The sequence below is a fragment of the Homarus americanus genome, unplaced genomic scaffold (genome assembly GCF_018991925.1).
Source record: "Homarus americanus isolate GMGI-L3 unplaced genomic scaffold, GMGI_Hamer_2.0 scaffold37032, whole genome shotgun sequence".
NCBI classification, from domain to species: Eukaryota; Metazoa; Arthropoda; class Malacostraca; order Decapoda; family Nephropidae; genus Homarus; species Homarus americanus.
This window is the reverse complement of record NW_024731852.1, coordinates 4,693,813-4,713,006: the sequence shown is the minus strand read 5'-3', so window position 1 is coordinate 4,713,006 and position 19,194 is coordinate 4,693,813. Positions and strand designations below refer to the sequence as shown.

At 34.3% G+C, this 19,194-nt stretch overlaps 1 protein-coding gene across 6 annotated transcripts in view; it reads right to left on the bottom strand.

Moving 5' to 3' along the window:
- LOC121867957 (F-actin-monooxygenase Mical-like) overlaps positions 1 to 19,194 on the bottom strand; it is a 151,250-nt gene that overhangs the window by 47,877 nt on the left and 84,179 nt on the right. For 4 of the 6 annotated variants that reach the window (XM_042368122.1, XM_042368121.1, XM_042368124.1 and 1 more), the window contains exons 12-19: positions 16,704 to 16,801; positions 16,038 to 16,175; positions 14,003 to 14,125; positions 13,228 to 13,388; positions 12,878 to 12,998; positions 9,916 to 10,182; positions 7,718 to 7,852; positions 4,117 to 4,266 (exon numbers count right to left, since the gene is read on the bottom strand). In XM_042368122.1, coding sequence (XP_042224056.1) covers positions 4,117 to 4,266; positions 7,718 to 7,852; positions 9,916 to 10,182; positions 12,878 to 12,998; positions 13,228 to 13,388; positions 14,003 to 14,125; positions 16,038 to 16,175; positions 16,704 to 16,801 — 1,193 coding nt within the window. The remainder of the gene's footprint in view (positions 1 to 4,116; positions 4,267 to 7,717; positions 7,853 to 9,915; positions 10,183 to 12,877; positions 12,999 to 13,227; positions 13,389 to 14,002; positions 14,126 to 16,037; positions 16,176 to 16,703; positions 16,802 to 19,194) is intronic. The other 2 variants (XM_042368125.1, XM_042368126.1) reach the window with 2 other exon arrangements.

Below are 19,194 nucleotides of genomic sequence, written 5' to 3'. Positions count from 1 at the left end.
CCTAATACACCAGTTTCCTTATGTACCTAATACATCAGTTTCCTTATGTACCTAATACACCAGTTTCCTTATGTACCTAATACACCAGTTTCCTTATGAGCCTAATACATCAGTTTCCTTATGAGCCTAATACACCAGTTTCCTTATGTACCTAATACACCAGTTTCCTTATGTACCTAATACATCAGTTTCCTTATGTACCTAATACACCAGTTTCCTTATGAGCCTAATACATCAGTTTCCTTATGTACCTAATACACCAGTTTCCTTATGTACCTAATACATCAGTTTCCTTATGTACCTAATACATCAGTTTCCTTATGTACCTAATACACCAGTTTCCTTATGTACCTAATACATCAGTTTCCTTATGTACCTAATACATCAGTTTCCTTATGTACCTAATACACCAGTTTCCTTATGTACCTAATACACCAGTTTCCTTATGTACCCTAATACACCAGTTTCATATGTACCTAATACATCAGTTTCATATGTACCTAATACATCCAGTTTCCTTATGTACCTAATACATCCAGTTTCCTTATGTACCTAATACACCAGTTTCCTTATGTACCTAATACATCAGTTTCCTTATGTACCTAATACACCAGTTTCCTTATGAGCCTAATACATCAGTTTCCTTATGTACCTAATACACCAGTTTCCTTATGTACCTAATACACCAGTTTCCTTATGTACCTAATACACCAGTTTCCTTATGTACCTAATACATCAGTTTCCTTATGAGCCTAATACACCAGTTTCCTTATGTACCTAATACATCAGTTTCCTTATGTACCTAATACATCAGTTTCCTTATGTACCTAATACACCAGTTTCCTTATGTACCTAATACATCAGTTTCCTTATGTACCTAATACATCAGTTTCCTTATGTACCTAATACATCAGTTTCCTTATGTGCCTAATACACCAGTTTCCTTATGTACCTAATACATCAGTTTCCTTATGTACCTAATACACCAGTTTCCTTATGTACCTAATACATCAGTTTCCTTATGAGCCTAATACACCAGTTTCCTTATGTACCTAATACATCAGTTTCCTTATGTACCTAATACACCAGTTTCCTTATGTACCTAATACATCAGTTTCCTTATGTACCTAATACATCAGTTTCCTTATGTACCTAATACATCAGTTTCCTTATGTACCTAATACACCAGTTTCCTTATGTACCTAATACATCAGTTTCCTTATGTACCTAATACACCAGTTTCCTTATGTACTGTACATCAGTTTCCTTATGAGCCCTAATACACCCAGTTTCCTTATGTACCTAATGCATCAGTTTCCTTATGTACCCTAATACATCAGTTTCCTTATGTACCTAATACACCAGTTTCCTTATGTACCTAATACATCAGTTTCCTTATGTACCTAATACATCAGTTTCCTTATGTACCTAATACACCAGTTTCCTTATGAGCCTAATACACCAGTTTCCTTATGTACCTAATACACCAGTTTCCTTATGTACCTAATACATCAGTTTCCTTATGTACCTAATACACCAGTTTCCTTATGTACCTAATACATCAGTTTCCTTATGAGCCTAATACACCAGTTTCCTTATGTACCTAATACATCAGTTTCCTTATGTACCTAATACATCAGTTTCCTTATGTACCTAATACACCAGTTTCCTTATGTACCTAATACATCAGTTTCCTTATGAGCCTAATACACCAGTTTCCTTATGTACCTAATACAGCAGTTTCCTTATGAGCCTAATACACCAGTTTCCTTATGTACCTAATACATCAGTTTCCTTATGTACCTAATACACCAGTTTCCTTATGTACCTAATACACCAGTTTCCTTATGTACCTAATACAGCAGTTTCCTTATGAGCCTAATACACCAGTTTCCTTATGTACCTAATACAGCAGTTTCCTTATGAGCCTAATACACCAGTTTCCTTATGTACCTAATACAGCAGTTTCCTTATGAGCCTAATACACCAGTTTCCTTATGTACCTAATACAGCAGTTTCCTTATGAGCCTAATACACCAGTTTCCTTATGTACCTAATACAGCAGTTTCCTTATGAGCCTAATACATCAGTTTCCTTATGTACCTAATACACCAGTTTCCTTATGTACCTAATACACCAGTTTCCTTATGTACCTAATACATCAGTTTCCTTATGTACCTAATACATCAGTTTCCTTATGTACCTAATACACCAGTTTCCTTATGAGCCTAATACACCAGTTTCCTTATGTACCTAATACATCAGTTTCCTTATGTACCTAATACACCAGTTTCCTTATGAGCCTAATACACCAGTTTCCTTATGTACCTAATACATCAGTTTCCTTATGTACCTAATACATCAGTTTCCTTATGTACCTAATACACCAGTTTCCTTATGAGCCTAATACACCAGTTTCCTTATGTACCTAATACATCAGTTTCCTTATGTACCTAATACACCAGTTTCCTTATGAGCCTAATACACCAGTTTCCTTATGTACCTAATACATCAGTTTCCTTATGTACCTAATACATCAGTTTCCTTATGTACCTAATACACCAGTTTCCTTATGAGCCTAATACACCAGTTTCCTTATGTACCTAATACAGCAGTTTCCTTATGAGCCTAATACATCAGTTTCCTTATGTACCTAATACACCAGTTTCCTTATGTACCTAATACATCAGTTTCCTTATGTACCTAATACATCAGTTTCCTTATGTACAGTCAGCCAAATATCCAGCGACCCTTCCCTGGCTTTCGTACTTGCAATTTTATCTAGTAATACTTGGTAAAGGTGATTGTGATTGGTGGATCTATTTTTGGCTCTATCTCTGTCAGGATAAATATTAAACAATCCAAAGGTAGAATTTTTATAATAGTAAATTATTCATTGTCATTTAAGATCATGAGGAATTTCCAAATGTTCGTATATATGCTTAAATAATGAAGAAATTACATCAATGAATTGGCAACTCAACTACAACGAGGGCTGCCACAAGATTCTCAGATTAAGTTTTCTTCATTATTTAAGCAAATATAAAAACATTTGGAAACTTCTCATGATCTTAAATAACAATGAATAATTTACTATTATAAAAATTCTACCTTTGGATTGTTTAATATTTATCCTGACAGAGATAGAGCCAAAAATAGATCCACCAATCACAATCACCTATGCATACAGCCTTACTTTACCAAGAATTGCCAGGTAAAATTGCGTGTACGAGACCCAGGGTGGGGTCGTGGGATCTTTGGTTGACTGTACCTTATAAAAATTTGTTTAGCAACGTTATAAACTTTTATAATTTATTATTCATTAATTATATGTAAAACCATGCAAAATCTTGTATACTGTATATTAAGTAATTTCTGTAGCCATTAGTTAAAAGAAAAACAATGTAGAAGCCTCATAATCTTTTCTGTATACAGTAGTACCCCGATTTACGCGGTCAATTGAACCCACAGGGTTCAACGGAAAGTGAAAACCGCGTAAAGTGAACAACAGAACATGTGGGATTAATTCCAATAGAGACTGGCCTGACCCCCAAACTCCACTTTTTCAGACACAATACCTACGTTGCAGTAAAAATTACATCTTAATTTTATGATGGTATGCACTCACAATTAATAATTAAGAGAACTATCAATAATATTAGTTTTTTAACATTTACATTAGTAGAAAAGATGGCTGGGCACACAGGGATGGGGGGTTGGTTCCGAGGCAGAGGGCAGATTATTGGCCCTCACCTGTATCACTTGTATCACTATCCACCACATAGGCTTGCAGGGCCTCTTTGTCAAACCCCTCAAAGTCCATATAAGTCCATATCCTCACTATCACTGACTTAGGCCGGCTGTGGTGGGTGGCGGGTGAAGAACTCGGTAATGTTTTGATGACTGGGCAACCTTGTGCGCATCCTGCCCGCGCCGCTTCCCGCGTATATGAGTAGATGCACCGCGGAAAGTGAAAGTTCGGTTCTGGCGAGGCACCGCGTAAATGAGAAATCGCGGAAAGTGAAACCGCGTAAAGCGGGGTAATACTGTAATTTTTTTTTTCCTCTGAACAAGCTCTTATTACAAATAATGATCCTCCATGCACAGATAACTTACCTTATCATCATAGGCATCTCTACTCCACTTAGGCACCTTCTCCTTCTCTGCCTGCACTTCTACACCAAATTTATTCTCATGCATCTTCTTCTCTATAGCTACCATGTTCCAGTCAGACCTTTCTATCTTACCAATGGCACGTAAGAGGTCCTAGAAAGGCATACAAGAGTAAATCATTAGCAATACTAGCACTGGTAACCAAGCTATGACTGGCCAATACATGTGCTATGTGCATGCAGAAAAAAGCCTTACACAGTGTGATCTCTCCAAATGGATATAATTTTCATTGATCAATGCATGTGCTCTATCCATGCAGACAAATATCAGAGACAATGTGACCTCCCATAGCATAAACTGTCACAACTAGTCAATAAATATATATATATATATATATATATATATATATATATATATATATATATATATATATATATATATATATATATATATATATATATATATATATACTATGCAAGCAGAAAGAGGTCATGCATAATGTGACCTCTCCATATGGGCAGCTATACAATGTATACCCTTCAGTGCCAGCAGGGAGACATGCTAAAGCTGCTTTAAGTTATCTGGGGAAGGGTTATGTCCAGAGAGAACAATATCAAAATAAAACAAAAACAAAGAAATAAAAATTCTTGACTATGACTGACAATTTTCTCAAAATATGTTTCCTCTCATACCATCTGCTCTAGAAATGTAAGCCTAGGCAGACTCAAACCATAAGACATGTAAACAAACAATAAAAGCTTGCATTAAGTTGCTAACAGTACTGGTTCACTCCTTGCTGGCTATTAACATTATCATCATTGCATGATTCATGGAAAAAATGGATTTAGCAGTAGATACTCTTACACTGAAATTATAAAATTATCAATAACTGGGAAGTGAAATCCCAAAGATTTTGTGCATATAAAATTAATTTGTGAGTTTAGATACATTGGACATGAATAAAATTACAGCTAACATAAAAGAAATTCAAATAAAAGATAAAAATTAACTCAATGGTGACCCCCATGCCACAATACTACAGGCAAAGTAAACCAGCAAAAATGCTTAGTAATATAAATAAATTTATCAGACATGGATTAAAGAAAGTCTGTGTATTTTATGTACTTGGTCTAATCAAGTCTAAAAATGAAAAATAAAAAAAGTGTACTTGATTATGTTGTTTCAATACAGTAAGAAAATGAGGAGGAATAAGTCAGGATGATTCTCTAAATATATGAAGAAAGTGATAATGATGAGTTAGGAGGACTGTTTCAATGGAAGAGAAATGTGTGCGAGTTAATTGTACACCCACAAAAAAATTATTCGTCACCCGTGTCATATTGTATCACGCAGTATGGATGCCAAGTAATTTTTTAGTGAGTGTAAATATGGCTGAAGACTGTGATAAATACAGCAGGTATTGCATAAGACACCCTTCTTATCCACTGCAACACCTCATACCATGTTGCTGCTCCTCACTGTTTCACTGACTTCAAATGCCATGTCACATTGTCACAAGTACTTAACACTCTTGCAAACCCATGATCAATAAGTCATCACTGAAAAAATTCATTTAAAAATGAACCTTTCAAGAGTGAAAATAACAGTGTGCAAGCAATATGTTTGCAAACATATCCTTGGAACTAAACAACAACTTGTTACACTGGATTCACCTTCGGGGTGAAGCATGGACAGCATGCTGGGTTCACGAGAGATAAGAAAGTTGAAACCAATGTTGAAACCTCATATGACCTGATGTAGGAAACTATCAAATTCTTGAGATTTAGTTTTTTCTTTTGTTCCCTTAGAACCCTTGGCCTGCAACTGCAATCTTTACAGGACGAAACGGAGATACAGTCATTCCTTGGTTATCACGCCTAGTTGGGATTGCGCCAAGTGCGTGATAACGAAAAACGCGATAACGAAAGTACAGAACCTATGGGATTTATTCTAATTGGTTCCAGGCACCTAAGACCCAACCCCAATTTTCCCATTTTACGACCATTTAGACCCACTAAAGATATAGATAATTTTATGGTATCAGAAACACACATAGGCATGGCTAGGTTTATTACAAAGTGATGAAAAGGGTATGCTCAAAACTGTAGTCCACAAAACATGTAGCTATGCTTTCTTTATTTGAGTCCCCCGTCTAAGGAGTCCATTTTCTCATCGCTTCAGGACGCAGGAGTCCTCAGTTTTCCCTCAATCTTAGTGCACCCGAGACTTCGTTATTCCTTAGTAATGACACAGAATTTGAAATTGCAACAGGGGTTGCAATTGTTGAGGCAACTTAGATATATCTGATTACAGCAAATGTGTTATTGTCAATGTGTAGGTGAAAGATTTTATCCTCAATAGATGTAGGTGAAGCAAGGGGGTAACAATACACTTGGAGGCAACTGCGTGATAACGAAATTCTCGGCTTGAAAAATGCGCTATAACGGCAGGTGTGCAGATTTTGAAGGAGGCGTGATAACGAAAATCGCGATAACCAAGTGCGCTATAACCAAGGGATGACTGTACTGTACTGGTGATAATTATGACAACATTAACCACAACATCTCAAAATTAAACCCACTTCAATAGAAAGTGAACCTTTGAAGTCTGAGAACTTGAGAAAAATATGAAAACAAAATGGCATGAAAATAGAGATTTTTGGTCTGATGACCTGTCAAAGGTCAATACACAAGGAGGCAGTAAGGCCAATATTGCAATGAAATGCCTTCACTTCCCAAGCTGGTAGGTAAGGAAACCATTCACAGCAGAGCAGGCACCAAAAAGGTGTAATTTAATAATACAATATTGCAAGTGAGAAGATCAAGTGGGATGTAGTGCATCTAAAGAAACTAAGAAAGAATACTTGTTCCTACTCTTATGTCTAGATGTAAAACTGTGGTGATTCAGAGTAACAATAGATTAAGACTGAGAGCAGCAGAGATGGACAATACAAAACATTATGATAGCTTAAAGAACTGATTGTGCAAGGAAAGATAATGCAAGAAAAATGTGGACTTGAAAAACTACTGGAGAGCTAAATGAATGAGAACACCATAAGAGTACAGTATACAGAACATATGACAAGTGAAAAATTGGTAAGGAGCATTTAAGACAGCACAGGTGAAGGAATAAGCGAGTGAAAAAGAAAAAGAAAAAAAGTGCTAGATATAAAAGTGAATTAATGATGTTATGAGGCATCATATTAGATACTGTTTAAAGACTGATTTTTAACTGTGTACAGTAGTGTCACTTTGTACATGATTGTGTTAGCAAGAATGAGCATATTATATTAAAGTGAAGTGATATGATAAATGTACAGTTAAAGGATTCGTTTTGTATTTGTACTGCATTCGTCTGTTGACATTAAGAGGGAATATGCATCTGATTCAGCCCTTTCCTAATGCTTTCTACACTTACTTCTTTTGCATCAGTGTCACCTACTGTCTTCCATTTTTGAGGTTTCTGCCTTCCCTTGAACCACCTCATTTCAAGGTGAGAGATCAGGAAAGATAATTAATACTGAAAATAAAACTCATTTAAACTTACCATTGAGATTTTTCTAAACTAAATGAATTAAAACAGAATCTTATGGTTGAACTTTTACCTTAGGTTTCTTGTCTGTTACATGAGTGTTGGAGTTAGCAGTAAACTTGGCCTCCAGATCCTTCACTTTATCATTAAAATCTCCTGATTGTTCAACCTGAGCCTTTCTCAGAAAATCTTCAGTTGTTGGTCTCCCCTAATATGGAAGAAGTTGTATTATGTGGCAACAAATAATAATAAAAGCTGGTCTTTTGTTTCTCAAGTGCCAGTTTTTCTAAAGAATTCACTAGTGCAAAACACTAAAAAGTCAAAGACTCTAGAGTAAAAATAAATAATGTACTACAGGTACTATAAAAGATCACAAAAAGTGAGTTTGACTTTTATCATTAACATACCCCTAAGTTTTAATACTTCCTAAACCCTATACTAATTGTAAAATATAAAATAAAATATAAATGAAATGCAAAATTCTTCACATTTGACCAACAACAATAAGCACGAGTGGAATATGCTTCTATATACGAGCATTTCATAATATTCCACTCATTCTGGAGAATTGAAAGGATACAACCAAGGATTTTTTTTCGCAAAACTTCAAGTACATAATCTAGTGCAATAATCTACGAAATTAAATTTTCCTAAAAGCACAAAAAAAGAAGACGATACATATAGCACGATTGTTCATAAATACTGTAGCTAAACAATAACTCTAAAATTTCATTCTCATATTAATACACTTTAGTATAACTAAACACAATGATTAATCAACAAGTACTTATTTGTTAACAAGATTTCTTCATCAAATCACAAGAGAAAAATCATACAATAAATATAAATGATCTGGCACCGAGTACTTTTAATATGATTTAATACAATACAGTACATGCTGACTGTAATCTACATTTGTATTTATGTTTGAATTTTCAAATTTGCAAGTCACATCACACTAAAGACCCACAAGCATTTTCAAAGTAATCAGGTAAATTAATTAGTAAAAAAAAAAAAAAAACACCCACAAAGGCAAACACATATGTACTGTATATGCAAACAGAGATACATACATACAGTACATGAATATCCATACAAACTACAGTTGGTCCCTGTTATTCATTGGGTTATGTCCTAAAAAATAGAAACGAATACTGAAATGACTATGAGTGGGGAATTTTCCCCTTAAGAATTAATAGAACAAAAGGGTTAGGTAGGCACAGAGTACTTGTGAGATATGATTGGCCACTACTGTGACATTTGACTGCATGGGATGCCTATGATTTGCTGATGTATCTTGCAACCTATCTCCTCAAACTATTGCATCATGACATTCTTATTTCGTGTCTGCTGCCACTGTACAAGCTTGTTCGCTTGCTCACTGCTGTTATTGCATATTTGTGTTGTGCAGTACTACTGTTCATTACTGTATCAGTATATAATTGGCAAAGAATACCATTAAAGCAGTGTTAAGATGTAAAAAGTGATTACAGTTATGTATACTGTACTGTACATTCAGTAAGTGTGAAAGTACCATATGTAGAGTACAATATTGTACAGAGAAGAGTGGACAGTGTTTCCTGGTGTGTAGAAGGTGTATGTACAATACAGTAATCCCCAGGTTACAGAAGGGATGTGTCCTTGAAAAGTTGACCGTAATGTGAAATGCTAACGTGAACCCCATTTTCCCATTGACTTCCAATATATAATTGGAGATGCATCCCCAAAGAAAGTTTTTACGCAAAAATATTGATTGATTGATTGGGTAAAATATTTGACGTCATGGCCTGTAGCCATTGGGCACTGAAAATTAAACTAGGACACTCTACCAGCAAGAGCCTCACAGTCAGTGGCACCAGGCAATCATCACAAAAGGTTTTTTTTTTTTAAATGTACTTGGAGGAAATATTAATGTGTGTGCTTTATGTAAGTCAGGTGTGGCTATAAACTATGGAAAATGCTGCAGTCTGAATGATGAATACAGTACGTGGGACATAAACGACAAGTAACTGTAAACTGTTCAAATATGTTAAATAATGAACAAATGGGAGGGAAATGTGCAAACACACAGACATAAACACATGTGTGTGCACACATTCTCGCACAGAATTAACCCACTCAAAACCACTTAAAAAAGAAAAGCACTATCTTAAGCGTATAATTTCTTAAAGGTTGATTATGCTTGCTGACCTAACAACAGTTAGTTGAACTTAGTGAACACTGTTAAGTTTACTAGTTGTGGAAATCACATGCTCCATACACTACTCTTACAGGTCGATGATTCAGTTTCCTTTCCAAATCCTCTGCCTTTTCTCGCATAGTTCTAACACAGTTCTTCCTGTATTCAGTTATGCCATAATCCTCATCTCTATTATATGATTGCTGGATGGAGCTGGAATCAGTGATCCCACACTGCAACATCTGCATTGAGCGGATGAAGCGCACGTTATCTAACTCCCGTCTTTCTTTCTGCTTTTTCAATTGTTCCAATCGATTGCTGAGAATTTCTTCACGTCGCTGACGAGATTCAATGTCATCCTGGTTGATGATTGATGTATAAAGATTTTCCTTGTCAAGTAGGGTGCAACAGTACTAATTATAGCTAAATTTTCAAATAATATGCTGAAGAAAAGATAATTATAGAATAAATAAAAAATCTTATACGGTTTCTAAAATAATATTAAGCATATCCGAGTTGTTAAAGATGCATACAGGTAGTTCTGCTATAACGCGACAATTGTGTTCTTGTAAAATATCGTGTTATAGAAAATCGCGTAATAGAAATAACAGGGCTTATGGAGAAAATAGGGTTAGGTGCAGATTACTCGAAATCGAAAAAATTTAGTAGTTAGCCTAACACAAAGGATAGCACAGTCTAAATAAATGTTACATTCATATCTAATAATGAAATCATACAGTAAATGTAACACTTTACTTGATGGGGGAGAAGGGTGATTTTGAGGTTGATAAAATCGAGCTTCTCTTCAAGTGTTATATCCTTTCTTTTACGATCATCAGCGGGAATTCTATCACCAGAACGCTTCTTGTTGATATTCTTCTTTACTATATTCACAGTTAATACTACCACAAAATTGGAGAAATAGTAAGCAAAAATCGCGTTATAGCAAACAAGCGTTCGCGTTATACAAATATCGTTCCTAATTCATAAATCACGTTAGAGCAAATTCGCGTTATAGCAGAACTCACTGTACAGTAGAACGTTGATGTAACGCGAGATAGTTCCAAGAGAGGTAGCTTTAAACCAAATTCGAATTCGCACTAAATCGAAGTGTTGTTTCAATGGAATAATTTAGTTTGGTACTTGAGAGAAAAGCAAAATACTAAAAAGACTGAGTTTACCCAGATGCACCTCAGCCAGTGGCGGACTGGCCCACCGGGATACCGGGAAATTTCCCGGTGGGCTCCAAGGTGATGGTCCATCACTTTGGAAATAACGGAAAAAAAGAAAAAAGTGATATGAGGTTTATGAGATATTAACTCAATCCGCCCGAATACTACCGAATGTAACATTACAGTACTAGGTCCGTACCAATGCGCCCGAATGCGACCTGAAACTTTTGAGTGAACCCTTTTACAAGTTTTCCCGGTAGAAATTTTTGACCTAGTCCGCCACTGACCTCAGCCCATCTCCTCTAATAAACAAAACATTGTTTTTTGTAGCATTATGTTAAAATAAACACTCATAAATCAACACAGCTGAAATGAAGGGATGCAAAATGGTCTGTTTACTGGCTGGGAAGATGGTGGGAGGGAGGAAAGTGAGGTGATATGTTTGACAGTTGATGCCAAGGTCTATTGCTTATTTATTTATCTGTCCTTCAAAGAGTGATTTTAAGTTTTCTCTAATAAAAAGTCACTGAACTGACCTGGGAGAATATAATTAATATTGCTGGAATTCTTATGAGATAGTGATTAATTTGGATATATATATGCTATAGTTTACATTGGACATACAAATTTTAGTTTTAACTAATTTTATTATAAAGGGCTAAAAATTTTATCTTTTCTGCAAAATATATGGCATTTATATTCAAATTATTTGCTGTCTTGCAAGGATTCTAGCAATGCAAATTATATTCTTTTAACTTTAGACTGTGATATTATATAAGATAAAAACTGTAAGCATATAACCACCCAACCCTGGCCGGGAAGAGAAAGGAGGGGGAGGAGGGGGGGGGAGGTGACAGTGACAGTTGGGGCTGAAGGTCTAGCGAAGGATTTTTTTTTTTTTTTTTTCATAAAATGTCACAAATGTCACATAAGTGACCAGGGAGTATATAATTTACATTGCTGAAATTCTTATAAGATAGTGATTAATTTGAATATAATCATGCTATAGTTTGCACTAGACAAAAATTTTAGTTATCACTTAGTACATGTACAGTATAGTACAGCTTTGCCCTTAGGACAGTGTAGAATGCCCAGAGAAACATTAGGCACGAATTTTAAAATGTGATGTGCCAGATTGACTCAAGCAAAATAGGAAAGATTCGCTTTAAATTAAAACAGTGTCCTTAATTGTGGGTGTCGCTTTAAATCAATAATCTTAATTTGAATCGCTTTAAATCGATGTTCTACTGTATATTATTACCTGATGTAACTCTTCTGCACAGATGGAAAACTATTCCCACAATAAAAACTGAGAAAATAACAGTCAAAACAGAAAAGAATCACTGAAGTAATGTAAGGAATAACAAAACTTACAGGCTGAAGGATTAAGAATTCTGTATTATATGTAAGGGATAGGGGTCACTAGAAAGTGGTTGGGATGAAATTATGTTATAATCAATGGAACATAGTGATAAATGGGCTGATATTTTCTGATACTACAAATTAATATGAAAGGCGAGAGGTGAATTATGCAAGAGATAAAATGACCTGGTAATTCTGCATTAAGTCGAAGAGTACATCACACACATAAGATCGTGGGTTCGAGTCCTGGCGGGGTGAGGTTGTTGATTATATGTAGAAGTCCGAGCGCTTTATGGGATGGATGGATGGATATATATATATATATATATATATATATATATATATATATATATATATATATATATATATATATATATATATATATATATATATATATATATATATATATATATATATATATACACAGTATATATACACCCATGTAGTTGGGAGGAAGGTAAATGAGATACAATCTGTAACAATTGAAAAAAAAAATAAAAATACAAAATTAAGATCATACCTGAGGGGAAGTAACTCTATCACTTCTCCTCTTCTTAGTCCTTTTTAGAGAGTCCATCTTCCTATCTGCAGCAGAGATCCCAGCATCATCTATCAACCTACAAGTAATACGTCCATCATCCCTGCAGGAAAATAAGTAATCACGTAGAGAGTGCATTGTTTTCTATGAAATGGAGAAAACTGTTAACATGGTGCCTTTAATTAATTGCAGTTACTGTACATGGTATACACACTAAAAAAAGGCCCCGTTTTCTTTTCCTCAAAGTATGAAACCACAAATGCATATTATGCAATTTTGCACTTGAGTGACCTTAGGACAAAAGTTAACTGTTAAAAAATTTTTCAACCAACCTCTTCCCTATTCCCCTTTCTAATGACATCCTCTTCTTGGAAGATGGTGTCCCCTGAGATGTACTGGCAGTTTTGTTTGTGAGGTTCTTTAGAATGTTAACATGAGGTGTGGAGCGCTGTGTGGGAGCACATGACTGCTCTACCTCCATCTCTCCATCATCCTGAGGGAAAAAAAGTTTGTTCATTCTTTACATTCCTCAAAGACAAGTTCACAAATACATAATAATAATAATGAGGTTCACTAACAAACCTCTTCTTGGGAAAGCTCTTGAGTAAAACTCCATTTTAGCAAAAAATATTAATAATTTCAGAACGGAAAAATTCACTGGTCTTATCATGGAAAATTCACTAATAGGCATCATAATAAAAAATTACTGTATATGCAGAAGGTACAAAAAAATTAAGCCTTGAATATTCAGTACTATAATGCACAATGATGTGCAGGAGACACACAAGTTAGTAAGATACAATAGGAGATTGATAGTCTTGATCTCTAAACTTTTGAAGAAAATTTTGAGGTAAATTCAGTTTTCCCAATAATTTATTACATGTAAGCCAAAAGAAACTCACTAGTAAAGGCATAGTCTAGACAGCATAAAAGTCACAATGTGATACAACGATAAATGTTTAAATGTGTTCATAGCAAACATGGTTAGTTCATTATTACTGTGTCTTTATTTGAGGGTTCATGCTTTTTTGGAATTTTTTGCAAATACTGTACTATACTTTCCAAATACTCAATATGCCCTTATATTTATTTAATTTTTCTCTTTACCATTTTTGGATGTTTGAAATGGGGAATTTCCCCCCGGAAGACATCGTAGATTTGAGAGAGATAGGATATCATACTCAGTTTGTCTGGAACTTCACATTCTGCCATCTCAGCACCTGTCATAACCTAGAAAATAAATGGAGCAATAATTAAACTACACAATAAAACCAGCATGTTAGTGTTATATTGTAAACTGTAAAATGAAAAATCTGAATGAGTTGTAAACTTTGGTTCCTGTACTTTTGAATTTAAATGGACAAAATGAATATCTACCACTAATCTGGCCATTATTCTCTCCATTATTTATATTTTTGTTCACTAAGTATTCTAGTTCACAAAAAAACACTCTCAACATGATCTCTCACACCCAATATCCTTTAAAGTTACATTCTGCAGCAGTCAAGAATGTTACCTGTTTGACTTGGGTGACTGTGTTCCTCTATAACTCACCCTAACACCATAAAAATCTTCTTACACTCTTATTACAATCACTATAAATAATTTATATAAATCTAATGCTTGGTACTTTCCAAGTTGGAAAATAGTTAATTCCCTATTAAAGACAAATATTTTGGCATAAAGACCAATGAGAAAATGACTTCCACTCCTTACTACAAACCTCTTAAGCTACTCATATAAACAGCAGCAGTTGAATATTTCCTTTCTTAAATAACCATTAAGTATTTATAACATGTTCCATTGTACTGCGCCAGTATATGAGCCACTCTGGTCCATAAGATGCCAAGCATTAAAATTAAATAATGGAGAAAAATGCAGTTAATGTTTGTCAATTTACAACATACCAAAACTTTTGAACTAAAATTAAATTTTTATACTACAGTAATTGATTATATATATATATATATATATATATATATATATATATATATATATATATATATATATATATATATATATATATATATATATATATATATATAGACCTCAGCTTGCCTTGAATAAAGACTTAAAGCTAAGGTGTCTGCTGTTTCTTTTCCATGTGATTTTAGATTTATCTCATCCACGCTTTCATTAGGATACATGAAATAAATATATATATATATATATATATATATATATATATATATATATATATATATATATATATATATATATATATATATATATATATATATATATATATATATATATATATATATATATATATATATATATATATATATATATATATATATATATATTTTTTTTTTCTATTTAAAGGGGGAATGCTGGAAATCCAGCTTTTTTGAAGTGAGATAGACTGTATGAGTATGGAAACACAGAAGAAGGCAGAGCACTCCACAGTTTGGCTGTATGAGGAAAGAAGGATGTACTTTAACGGGTTATTCTATGTGACCGGCATCTACAGAGAAACGGTGGGCACCGCAGGCAAGACAAGTGTTGAGACCACAGCCTTGCCGGCGGTACACAAGATGCCAGATCCACCGAACATTGCCCGTTAAAGTACCTCTAAAAGAGAGAAAGTGAAGCAACACTGAGGCAAAGAGAAAGGTAAGAAAGATTATCAAGTAAAGGAGGAGAGTTAATAGGATGAAATGCCTTTGATTCCACCTTATCTAACAGTTGGACAAAAGAAGAGCCACCCCAGATATGAAAGCAGTACTCCAAGTTAGGACGAATGAATCCCTTATATACTTGAAGCAACTGTTCAGGAGTGAAGTAGCTACGGCATCTGTACAGCATTCCCAGCTTTCGGGAATTTAAAAAATATTTCATAGTATTATAAATTAATCATGAGTACTGTATATTGTTTTGTAGTTGGCATTTTGGGTAAAAAAAATTAACAAATGTAAGAAAATAAAATTACACAACCAAAATTAAGTTAAACAATCATGTTTTTTTTTTGCAAGGAAACAAACAAAACTGCAATTTTCTCATATATTGGCAGCTTCCTTAATTCCTCACAACATAATATAAAACACCTGCAGCACACAGACATTTCCTTATGTCCGTGTGGTGTTGCATTAAAGAGCCAACCCCGAAATAAATTACTGTTATCATTATCATTAATACTTACTGGAGGGATACCAAAGTCTCTCTCCAAGATATCAAATGCCAGCTGATTATTTTGAGCAATATCTTGAGGCCGCACAGCTTCAAAGTCAATCAGGTCAGGACGGTAACGGTGGATAATAGCACACAAAGCCCGACCATCCTAAAAAAGATATAAAAGTACATTAGGAAGCTGAGGAAGTTATAGAAATGTTGACCTATTGACCAAATTTTTGAGATTGTAAGTTGTCATGACTAGCCTTGCTCAATTCAGTTCATGCCTTTTATTTCTAATTGTGATTAACTCCTAAAGTAATAACCCTATGGATCGATGTGTTCTCAGTCGGGTACTAACCCAATGGGCCACTTTGGTGGCCCAAATAGGACTTTGTCTTGTATTAATTCATAATCTTTCTCCTACAAACCCATAACACTAAATTTAAGAAATAATTTTTTTCTGAAATTATTTTATTTTTATTGTTTATTTATTTTTATTTATTTTATTTATTATTATTATATATATTTTTTTTTGGGGGGGGAGGGGGACACTTGGGGCGATTTGCATACTTAGGGGTTAACCACAAGAGCTGAGAACTAATTCAATTCATACAATAATAAACCAGACAAAGCACATAAACACTCATGGGGTATACTTTTTTTCTAAAACATACTAATTTGGAAACTAATATACCTTGAAGGAGGTGGTCATGTCCTCTACATGAATGGAGTCATATAGAGCAACTTGCTTCTTACACCACACCAGCAGGGTATCTGGGTGTATGAATGAGTCTGCCAAATGAAAAAAATTCCAAGTTATCATTATATCAATATCCAATGAGATACAGTATTGGTATTTAACAGCATTCATGAAAATATTGAACATCAATCTAATTCTCATTATCAAAAAAATATAATATCCCCCCTACTTAACCCTCCCGCGCATCATGACCCGAATCACATCAAATCATCGGATTGCACGATTTGTCTCAGTGACCTGAATTGTGTCATTAAATTTAAACAATTTGCATAAAAAACAAACAAAGTTTCAGTACAATTGCGTCAAATTGTTGCACATCATAGTTGAATGCACGTTTTTGTGAGAGAAGCTTACAGAAGTAGCAAAATGCTCGTGGAGTTTCGCGGTGCATCAGTTTCCTCCCATCAGCCGTGCTGGTAGGTCGCATTTGGCTCTCTATTTCCTCTCCCACCCTCCCCACAATTAGTCTTAGCAAAATTTCAAAGCCACCATTAGAAAGAACATAAAATTCCATTTCCATAACTATGATAATACCTTGGTAGATTTGTGAGAAAATATCCGAGATATGATGATGAGAACACAAATAATTTTTTGTTTATTAGGAGTGAAATCAGTCTTTTTTTTCTACTTATGTTAAAGAGAAAAAAATAATATGGGATAAATTGGCTGCAGAACGATGACCAGACCTCATGAGTTTGTCGTGGTCACAGAAACTTAAAAACTTATTGCATGTGCGAGAGGGTTAACTACTATGAAATAAAAAACCAATCAAGGTATAAGCCTAATTGGGGTGCACAGTACAGTAGTTATGAGAAATTGAGAAGAGCAGTACAATAAGTTATTCAATTATCTGAAGCTGATCATTTGAAGAAAAATAAACAGTACTGTGTTAGGAAAGCATAATATAATGTAAACTGTAAACCTGTATTATTAAGTTTACTGTTTATCAACTGCACAACTCATTTATCATCCCTAGTACTTTAAAATTCAACACTGTTTTACATCAAAGTCATTTAAGTTAAAATATTAAATTATGAGATTAAATATAACTATTAAAGTGGTGAGAAAAAACAGAGAACAGGAATACTGTATTGTGATGGCCAGGGGTAAACAAAATAGATAATTGGGACTTTTTGTGTTAAGGAAATGCCAAAGCAGATTACATCTATTACAGAAGAAACAATTTAAGGATAGCATAACAAGAGATACAGTAGAAGTACAGAAATCCTGACTGCTTGGGGATTGGGTCGGTCCGGATTTTCAGAATTTCCGGATTCTCAGGCAGTACTTTTAAAATTCAAATTTGAGGAGGAATAAAGAAGAGATGAACAGGTACATTTTGATAGTTTATTCATTAGCAAATATAGCATGCTTCATTTATCAAAATGAGCAGTTTTAAAGAAAAAGCTGTGAATTCTAGAATTTTATTCTTTGCCTTTTTTATATCATAAATTGTAGATTTTCCAATGTCGTATGTTTCCATGAGAACAGTATTGCTCACACCACTTTCTAGTTTCTTAATTATTTCAAGTTTGTCACTCAATTTCAACGTGTTCTTCTTTCTCTTCACACAACAAAGTATATATATATATATATATATATATATATATATATATATATATATATATATATATATATATATATATATATATATATATATATATATATATATATATATATATATATATATATATATACACACACACACACACAAAGTTTGAGTTTTCAAAAAGTCCGGATTCTCGGGTGGTCCGGATTTTTGGACTTTTACTGTAGTGTTTTTGGTCTTGATCCCAGCCACTTCGACTTATAAAAGGTGAAGGCAAGAGAGCGTAAGTGAAACATACAAGACTAAAGAAGGAAGGATATAAAATAAACATGAAGAGGTTCCATTTTTTCAACACAGAATAATTTTTAATAAGAATAAAGCACAAGTTCGCCAGAATGAAAAGAAAGCAGCAAAATATAAACTTATGTTCATATGGGAAAAACAGGTGGCTCGATACACAAAATAAAAATGTCAAATATTAAAAAAATTTGACTTAAAATATGAAAAAGAGTTGAATGAATTCATTTAACAAGGGGATGTAGGCAGGGAGAGGAAGGTAGTATATGGGAGAATAGGGGTGTAGGTGGAGACATGGCAGAGTTGCATAGAGGACTAGAGGTGGCGATTAAAAGTCTGCAATTTTCTTTTAACAGCACAAACTGATTTTTCAATTTAATTCTGAGGCAGGTAAGTGACTCAATACACAAAAATAACCAAAAAAAATTCATTAAAGTTGAACGTTTGACGAGGCTTTTCAGTGCTACCCTGATGTGACGTTGCCAAGTCTCCACCTACACCACTTCCCTCCCTCTCTCCCTGCCAAATTCTTTATGTCCACAACTGTACAAAAGAATAAAGAAAATGTTAATGATAATC